Source organism: Tupaia chinensis, unplaced genomic scaffold, assembly GCF_000334495.1.
Source record: "Tupaia chinensis unplaced genomic scaffold, TupChi_1.0 Scaffold139055_1, whole genome shotgun sequence".
Classification (NCBI taxonomy): Eukaryota; Metazoa; Chordata; class Mammalia; order Scandentia; family Tupaiidae; genus Tupaia; species Tupaia belangeri.
This window is the reverse complement of record NW_006198945.1, coordinates 473,821-483,798: the sequence shown is the minus strand read 5'-3', so window position 1 is coordinate 483,798 and position 9,978 is coordinate 473,821. Positions and strand designations below refer to the sequence as shown.

At 39.0% G+C, this 9,978-nt stretch overlaps 1 protein-coding gene across 2 annotated transcripts in view; it reads left to right on the top strand.

Moving 5' to 3' along the window:
* Positions 1–9,978, top strand: part of GLRA2 (glycine receptor alpha 2) — a 218,740-nt gene that overhangs the window by 78,840 nt on the left and 129,922 nt on the right. For both annotated transcript variants that reach the window (XM_006161782.1, XM_006161780.1), the window contains one exon: positions 348–562. In XM_006161782.1, the coding sequence (XP_006161844.1) occupies positions 348–562 (215 nt within the window). The remainder of the gene's footprint in view (positions 1–347; positions 563–9,978) is intronic.

The window sequence follows — 9,978 nt, the reverse complement described above, 5'->3', positions numbered from 1 at the left end:
AGGGGTAGATAGTAGAGGGTGGGTGGGAAGGGCAAAGGGAAGAAACATTTAACAGACAAAAGAATGTAAAGTTCTCTGTTTAAAAATATCTGTAATTTTTGATTTGTAAAAATAAAAAAAATTAAAAATTAAGTATATTATATGGTTATGGTCCAGTGACTTTAGATCACTCATTCTCATGTGATTATTCCCATTCCTGGTAGAGTTGGAGAAGAATTAAATTGGTTATGTAGGGTGAGCATTTTGTGCAATCTTCCAAATCCATCTGCAATATTCTTTTAAAAAATTAAAAAGTAGAATACTGGAATGGGAAAGATAGACTTTACATGATCATTTTCTGCTTCCAGGCAAGTTTACCTGCATCGAGGTCAAGTTTCATCTGGAACGCCAGATGGGATATTATTTGATCCAGATGTACATCCCCAGTCTGTTGATAGTTATTTTATCCTGGGTCTCCTTTTGGATAAATATGGATGCAGCCCCTGCCAGGGTAGCACTGGGCATCACCACAGTCTTAACAATGACCACTCAGAGTTCAGGTTCCAGAGCGTCTCTGCCAAAGGTAAGAAATCCCTTCTCCTGACAAGAAATGACCCGAGAGGTTTACCAAAGGTCCATGGGCTGGAGAGTTCTGTGAAGGCACAAATACTTACTTGCCTTCCCATGGCACTGTTGGAAAAGCCAAGGCAGTAATAGAACGAAACAATGAGTTTGAGAGAATTAGGATGCAGGGAACCCTCAAAATCATATCTGCAAGGAGAAAGCTGAATTGAGATTGAGAGAGAAGAGGCATTGAGTAGAGGCAGAAACACAGGTCAGGAATCTTAAGAAGCCCCTGAGTGCTTTTGATCTTGGTTGTTTATGAACCATGAAGCTTGCAGAAATGGAATAAAATTGATACAATTTAGGCTGTATTGTAAAATATTTATTGGTGAGGCTATTGTGATTCATATGGTCAGTGAAGTCATTTACAGTAATAAAAGTTTAAATTAGGCTCCTGGAAATGTACACAGAAAAGCTATATCAATGTGCATGCATAAGAAATAAATATGTAAGAATAAAGGTGCAACAAATCAGATACATGAATCTCTGCTATGCCATAATTTCCCTTAAAGGCTGATATGGTACTATTTTCAAGTGACAGTTACCTAGAGAAGTAACAGTGGAGTCACACAGGATGGTGAAAATTTCAAGAACTGTGGCAGGTTCACAGAGTAGCGTGAGGTGGCTATCAAGGACATGTAGCATTTTTTTTAATTTTTTAGCACCTTGAATAATAGTCCATAAGTGACTGTGTAATCTATTTTTATGTAAGGTCCCCTGTGTTTGTTGTAATATTTACTTAAGCAAATAAACATAAATGTGCTGCTTGTGAAATGCCTCAGCACCCTAGAAGCGTGCCTATGTGGGCTGCTCCCTGACACCAAACACATTGAGCCATTGGCTTCAGTTTTCCAGGAGTGTGAGTTCAATTTAGTATTCAGTATATACACTCTCATCCTGGTTGAGCAGTCTCTCCAAAACCCAGCTCCAGGAAAATAATTGAGATGTAATCCTCTATCTGTGCTGGCTTGAGCTTATGTTTGGTTGTACTGCATCTGACATGATGAGAAATGTTAGATCATGTTGCACATTATCTCCTGTGTTTGGAAGATAAGATGACACATGGAGGAGTCTGTGGCTGTAATGGATGTGGACTGAATACTGGGGAAATAGTCATACCACTTATTAAGTCCCAGGCTTCCAAAGATAAATGCTAGGTTTTGTATGCTCATAGGGAAAAGAACAGAGCTATTTCTGATACTTTTTCTTTGATCATTCAAAAGAAAAATTTTTATATGGACGGGGTCTTCAAAAAATTCATGGAAAATGCATATTCTGAAAAACTATGCATGGGTTACAATTTTTTTTCATAAAATAAACATAGTTTTCCATAAACTTTCAAACTCCCCTCAAGTAATGTACCTGTGTCAGATTTCCGTTGGAATACAGATGTCAGAAATATTAAGAACTTTTTTCAGCTACACAATCAACACATCAATTTTACCTAAATTTAACAGGAATTCTAATCCACTCTGTGCCCACTCTTAAACAGGTTCATTTGCTTATTGCTGGTTAGTTATTAGTTATTACCATCACTGCATGCCATGTCTTTAAATCTCAGGATGCATAAACATGTATTTTACAATTTAATAGACAGCTAAAGTATTGGTGACAAATTGTGGGCAGATAATGTCAAAACATAAGACATTTAGCCTCTAACTGCTCAGTGCTATGAAAAGACTAGTCATTTATTTTCAAAATGGGAGCTTAAGTTTTAAAAAATGTGTTATTCATTCTAAGAAGCTATTCGGATTCTACTTCAATGGTCAAAATTATTGCTAAATAAATGGCCACTGATTAGTGATTTGCATGTAGAGGCAAGCAGGAACTCAAATACACCAAAAGAGGGTATAATCAAAAATCATATTTGGTTCTGAACTCACAATGGTTATCCTTTTGCCACCAGCAGGCTTATCTTCCTGCATGTACTTTTCTTAGGTTATTATTAAATGAGGCTGGCTCTCAACTGACCGTAAGAAAATATGACTCATGTGGATGGTGGTGAGAAACCAATATGGGATGAAAAGTGTGTCATGCAAAATAAGCAACTGACTATACACGGCCAACATACACACACACACACATAGAAATACTCATTTTTTTTTTGAGAGGTTTTTGCTATAGGGTGCGTGCGCTCGCCAGACAGAGAGAGACAGAGAGATAGAAAGCGAGAAATCACCCCTGAGGGGGGATGGCCACGCTGCAATCCTTTCTCCTCCATTCTCCTCTCGGGATCTTGGGCACGCATGCACATGCACCCGGCGTGAGTTTAAGCCACCGGGTCCGGGACTCGAACTGCAGTCGACTACGTGGGAGTCCAGCGACATAGCCATTATGCTAACTGCTGGTCCCTCAATTTATAAACACTGTAATTCCTGACCAGATGCTCCACTGTGCTGATTGTACAGCTGCTCCAGGGCCTACTGCAACACAGTGTCCAGAGAGCATACATGCACACTGTAATTTAAAAATAAGACATACTGGGATCAACAGTTGGCGTAAAGGCTATGTCGCTGGACTCCCATGTAGTCAACCGCGGTTTGAGTCCTGGACCCAGTGGCTTAAACTCATGCCAGGCACGTGTGCGTGCATGCCCAGGATCCCAAGAGGAGAATGGAGGAGAAGGGATTGTGGCGTGGCCATCTCCCCGGGGGGTGATTTATCGCTTTCTGTCTCTCTGTATCTCTCTGTCTCTCTGATAAGCTCACGTGCCCTATAACAAAAAAAATAAGATGTACTTATTATAGAAAAGATAGGAAACATGGTTAATTTTAACCATCCAGTAAAACAATGTTGGTAAGACTTTGATATATTTCTTTCAAGTCTTTTTCCTATGTGCATTCATGGGTAAGCCCACAGAAAATTGAGGTCAAACATTCATATAGTTCTACACTATGTACCATTCCTAATGGCACTACATATCTATTATGAGCCTAATTTTTAAGCACTTAATATTAGTCTATTTGATATATTCATCATTTATTTTACCATCTTGGATAGTTAGGGTTTTCTGTTTTTGCAAGTATGATACTTATGTTTATGTATGAACATTTGTGTCTGTGTTCCACAAAACATATGTATAACTTTTTAAAAGATGCGTATCTTTAAAATTTAGAAAAACTGTGTCTACCAGATGGCATAATGGTTATGTCACTGGACTTTCACCTGGCTGACTGCAGTTTGAGTCCCAGGCCTGGAGGCTTGAACTGGGCAGGGGCTTGTGGGTGTGTGCCCAAAATTCCTAGAGGGAAATGGAGGAGAAGAGACTGTGGCATGGTCATCCTCTCTGGGGAGGTGATTTCTTGCTTTATGTCTCTCTGTCTCTCTGGTGAGTGCACACACCCAATAGCAAAAATCTCTCTAAAAAATTAGAAAAATTAATTTAAATGTCTTAGAAACTTTAAAATTTTCAGTAATAAGAAGGAAGAAATTGGGGATGATTAGAGTGAATATGGGAAGATGCTCAATGGGATGAATGTTATATATAGAGAGGAAACTTGTTCATTTTTGTAACTTCAGTTACTTAAACTAGATGACCAACAGATCCTCATTGGGGACCAGTGGATGGCATAATGATTACATCACTGGACTCTAATGTAGTTAATTGTGGTTTGAGTCCTGGGGTCAGTGGCTTAAAATTCATGTCGGGCGTGTGTGTGTACATGCCCAAAATGCAGAGAGGAGAATGGAGTGATGTGGCCCCGTTATTTCTTGCTTTCTGTCTCTATCTCCGGTGAGCACACATGCCCTATAGCAAAAATGTCTAAGAAAAAAAGAGATCTTCATTGAATGGATAAATTGACAGTCATGTTCCTCCATGTGAGACTATATAAAAGAGTAGACTAGAAAGAAGAATATATGGATAAAAGTCTCAAGGAAATATATTATAGTTGACTTGATTCCAAGATGACTCACATTTGGTTATCTTCATATTAAATGTTTATTTGGCCTACTAAGAACTCATGCATTCTTGTGTTGCTAATGGTGGAAATGCAACTTAACCAACTGCTTACCCTTCTGGTTTCACCACTCTGTCTTGGATATTCCAACTAACCTACTGCCTTCATAATTTATCCATGCAAGAAACAGGTATTGGTATTCATGTCTTGATACAAATCCAAACTACTGAGCACACATGAGAGGTTCTCCTAGAAACTCTTCTATTCTCTGATCCAGAGGCAATGTTTTTTGAATTTTGGTGCCTCAGCAAATATAATAACATGTGGAGATGCAAGTCTTTTCTCTTATAGGAATAGGGGTGAACCACCTTCTCCCATCTTTAAGAGGGTAGGGAAGATGTCACTATGGATAGCACTGTTGCTCTCCACAAATTCTATTACTTCAATTAATTCTTTGCAACTGTCTAGTTTTGGGTGACCAAGCAGTTGCATATGAGTGTCACAGCTGGACCCACATGGGAAATGTTCTGGGTTCACATCCTAGGCCATCCCTGAGTATGCAGGACACATATGTGTGCCACTGATCCAAGCCAGCTGAGACTGGGGGTAGATCACAGCATGGGGACCCTGTCAGGGCACATATGCACACTTGTGCTCTCTCACTATGAAGAAATAAAGACACTTTTTAAAAGCCTAGCTTTCTATAAAAAACAGACAGTATTGGATATAATGGTCTCTAGAGAGCATTTTCTCACTTTTAGAAAGCCCTGCATCTTACATGTATGTGTATAGAATCTCCCTTTAGAGTAAGGCATTAGTAGAAATTCTGATGCAACAGGAATATCCCAGTTCCATACTATCATTACACTTATAAATAAACATTCTTAATTTTAGATTTTATCCCTATGAGATCAAGGACTTCGTTTTTTCCCATGTTTATATATCTACCAGTTAGCACAACACCTGATTGACAGTAGGTACTCAGCAAAGAGTAAGTGAATGAATGGATGAACAGTAGTGAAAATATATGTAGTTAAGTGGTATTCCCAGTGTAATTTAATGGCGATTCATTTATTCAACTAACACTTGTTGAACATTTTCTCTGTGTCATGCATTTATCAAAGACAAAACACAGTCCCATACCCATAGGAGCTTGTAATCTAATTGGCAGAGGAAGACATATGGAATAGTGATTTTTAAACAATATGAAATACAAGGACAATCAAGAAGGATATCTAACTTATTAAGTGGATAAGAGACGAATGGAAGAGGGAAGAAGAGAAAACGAGGGAGGGAAGAAGTATGGGAAGGAGAGAAAAAGCCTCATTAGGAAAATAGCCTGAAGGAAGGAGCCCAACCTGAATTTATGAAGCATATTAAATAGGTGAAGTAGGAGGAGATAAAGGTCATTCCAGGCAATGAGGACCTTCTACTCATAATATTTGTGCTATGCTTATAAAATAAGGTTTTCTAGGAGAAAATCTGGACAGGTTTCCAATATGCTTCACAAATTTTAACACGCTTCAAGTAAGAAACTTGTTTCTTGATTCCAAGTTAATTTCCTGCTTCCCTGCCAACCAAAGTGTGCATGTGTGTGTGCATGTGTGTGTTTTAATTTTAATTTCTGTTTTTCAGAAGTTCAATCCCTTCCCTAAATATAAGAAAATAAAATGTCAGCATGATATCTGTTCCACTCGTAACTTCCCATGTGAAGCTATAAAATTGGTTTTTAAATATACATCTCTGCCAACCTCCAAGAGGCTATACAAACTGTTTGGAGCATGAAACTCTTAGTGGCAGATTAAAGGCTGGGTGTATGATTGTCTTTCTGACCTACAGGAAAATATCAGGATGAATTGAATGGAAGACTGTGAGTTATCAGGCAGGCTTTGCATATGGTCAAATGGGGTAAAATAATTATTTTCCTTTATCCTATGTTTGTCATTAATGCCAAATGATTTGTATCCACTCCTGAGTGTGTCTTGTGTCCTCATTTGTGTCTGTAACCCAAAGACTGTAGAGGTGAAAACAAGCACTGGGAGGGGGACAGCTGGGAAGACCAAGGTATGTAAGTAACTCTGACAGGTCCATAACTGTCTCCTTGGAACACACATCCGGAGGCATTGTTTTTAGCCATTATTAATTGGGCTGCCCTATTTCCTACATAAGGAAATTTCCCCTTTACTTTTCAGCCATCTGGTCAACTAAGACCAGCTGGACCATTTGAAGCAGCTGCCAAACCCAGGACAAGCTTGGAATTTAAAACAAAAGAGGCCAGAGTCCTGCGATGTTTGGTGTTGCCTGACCCTCCACCAGAATGCTTGTAACTATGGATTACAGTAAAAGAAATTATGACAGCAGTAAGACTGATGCCTATAGGAGTTTTGGAATAAGGACGTAAAAAATCTGTTTTAGCTCTAAAACATAAAGATGATTGCTACTTGAACCAGGTATATTCCTCATCTAATCCGAATGACTTTCCTAGGTCAGACCTAGGTATTTCCGAAAGAGGTTAGGAACAAGTTTTTTTTTTTTTTTTTGGTACATAATCAGTATTTTATGAAATTATTGGATATATGGTTGCAAAGTAAGAATGCTAAGCTTTGGCAAATTGATCTGCAGGACTTCTTGCTTTAGCCAGATGTCTGCATATGTGGGAGACATCATAAACTTTCCCTTCTGGCATTTCCAGAGCCACTGAAAAGCAAAGAGTCGTTGATGTAGTGAGTGTGTAATAAAAATATGCAACGAGATGATGCGTATGAATTCTCATGGGACAGGGCTGGAGCTCCATTGGCACTTTAGTTTAAGAATGTTAATAGCCTTTGCAGGGAAGCTGACAGTGGGAGAAGCTATGCAGATTGTGTCCTGCTCAAGTCCTGGTGAGACTCATAAGTCTTTGAGAGATAGCACTTTGAGGTTCAATATTATTTAGAACTCTTTCTATTTGCATTAAAATAGGTAATGCTGGATCATACACTCTAAGTGACTTCAGTATTTATAAACCCAGGACAGTGAAAGAAAAATAAACTATGGTGGAACATGTAACACAGTGTCAGGATATAGACAAGAAGAAACAGAAATTTAGTCCTTAAAAAGACTGACGTGGGCCAGCAAGTGATGTTATGGTTAAGGCACTGGATTCCCACATGGCCAACTGAGCAGTTCGAGTCCCAGACCCAGCACCTTAAAAATCGCACTGGGCATGTGTTTGGGCATGCCCAAAATCCTGAGAGGAGAATGGAAAAGAGATTGGAGCATGGCCATCTCCCCCAGGGGGATGATTTCTCATTCTCTCTCTCTCTCTCCTTCTGTGTCTCTGGTGAGCACACACACTGGGCAACCCCCCCCAAGGACAAAAACCCAAAAAAAAAAAAAAAAAAAAAGAAAAGAAAAGAAAAGAAAAATACCCCAGAATAGTGACATATACATAAAATAGATTATAACTCAATGTAATAAGGGAAATGGGGTAGTTTTTGTTGGTTTGCTTTTTGTTTTTATAAAACTGGCTATAATAATTCCATTCCTTTATCCATGCCCTTGGGTAACACCCTCTTCCTACAATGACTGTAACCTTGGCTATGTGACTTACCTTGGCCAGTGAGATAAAGGAAATATGACAGAAGAGACTGGAAAAATGCTTGCTTATTGGAAATGGTTCTTTCTTGCTGCTCTTGGGAACACATGACCAGCGCAATGTGAATAAGGTCAGGCTAGCCTGTTGACTAATGAGAGACACATGGATAAGTTTCAATCACCAAGGTGACAGCTAGATAGCCACCAGAGAGGTGAGGCCATCAGCTACCAGGAGAATGCAAACCTATCAGTGAGCCTATTATCATATAGAACAGAAATAATTCATTCAGCTGAGCCCAGTCCAAACCGTTGACCTAAAGAGTTGTGAATAAATGGCTATTACTATAAGTCACTAAATCTTTGGGTAGTTTGTTACACAGTAAAAGTTAACTGATACAGGTTGTGATGGAACTGAGTACAGAGAACTATGGCTGCTTAGTAAAAGATCCATGGTCCAGTCAGGACCTTACTGGAAGAAGGGAAATGTATTAAATTTTCTTGTACATAGATGGAGTTTTCCTCTGAACACAAATTCCCAATGCTACTGTGTGTGTTTTTTGTTTTCGCAGATTTTTGCCATGGAGTACATGTGCTCTCCAGAGAGAGAAAGAGAGAGAGAGAGAAAGAGAGAAAGGCCATCCCCTAAGAGTGGATGATCATGCTGCAATCCCTTTATCCTCTCAGGACTTTGGGCACACACACACACACACACACACATACACACACAGCATGTTTCTCAGGCTGTTGGGTATGGGACTCAAACCATAGTCGGCCATGTGGGATCCAGGTTGTTCACCACCACACCATCTGCTGGTCATGTATTTTTTAGGAAATGACCAATATAACACTAGTTTTTGTGGAGTAATCTTGTGATACTCTATATATATTTAGTCTGGCAATATTCTTCCTCCCTAATTTTCAAATCACTCTTATAATCTCACCTCTTCCAGGTAGCTTTCTCAAGTACTCTGGACAATTTTTTTTTTCACAGCTTTCCAGAAGAAGTCCCAATTAGGCAATTGTGGAGGGGCTACTTCTCTTTAAAAAAACATGTCATGCCCAGAAAGCAGCAGGAGCATGCTGAGGATAAACATACTGACTTAAACACCCACTAACAAAGAGAGGTTTTCCCTTTTGTGCATATACTAGGTATGCTTCTTTCTTCAGAGAGAATTGTGTGTTTGTGTGTATGTATTGTAAGGCATTAATCTATCGAAAGGGCTTTATGTTTATAAGTTAAAATAATCATATTGGGTCATCTGAAAAGTCATGATGCATTTCTGCATAGAAAAGCAGAAAAATATGTCATGACTATTCCGATGACCTAATAAATACCTTGTCATAGTAGGAAATATTAGTAAGCTCTCAGACTATGTATTAATTTTCTATGGCTATATAACAAAGTAACTTAAAACAGCCCATTTATTTGCTCACAGATCTGTAAGTCAGAAGTCTTACATGACGTGACTGGGTTTTCTGCTCAAGGTCCTATGATGCTGAAATCATGGTGTCAGCTGGCTAGGTGCTCTCTGAAGGTTGGGTGGGGGAGGAAATCTGCTTCCAAGATCATTTTTGTTGGCAGAATTCAGTTCCTTGCATCTATAGAGCCAAGGCCCCCATTGCCTTACTAATGGCTCTTTGCCAGAGGCTGTCCTTGTCCCTAGAAACTGTACATATTCCTTTACTTACAGTTCCCTCCATCTTCAAGTCAGCAACAGTGCATCAAATCCTTGTTGTATTTCAAACCTCTGACTTCTTCCAGTTCCAGATTTAAAGGGCATATTAATTAAATTAGTTTCATATAATAGTCTCCATATTTCAAGGCCAACTGATTTGACATCTCAATTATATCTGTGAAACCCCTTCATAGTAATCCCTAGATTAGCATTTGATTGACTAA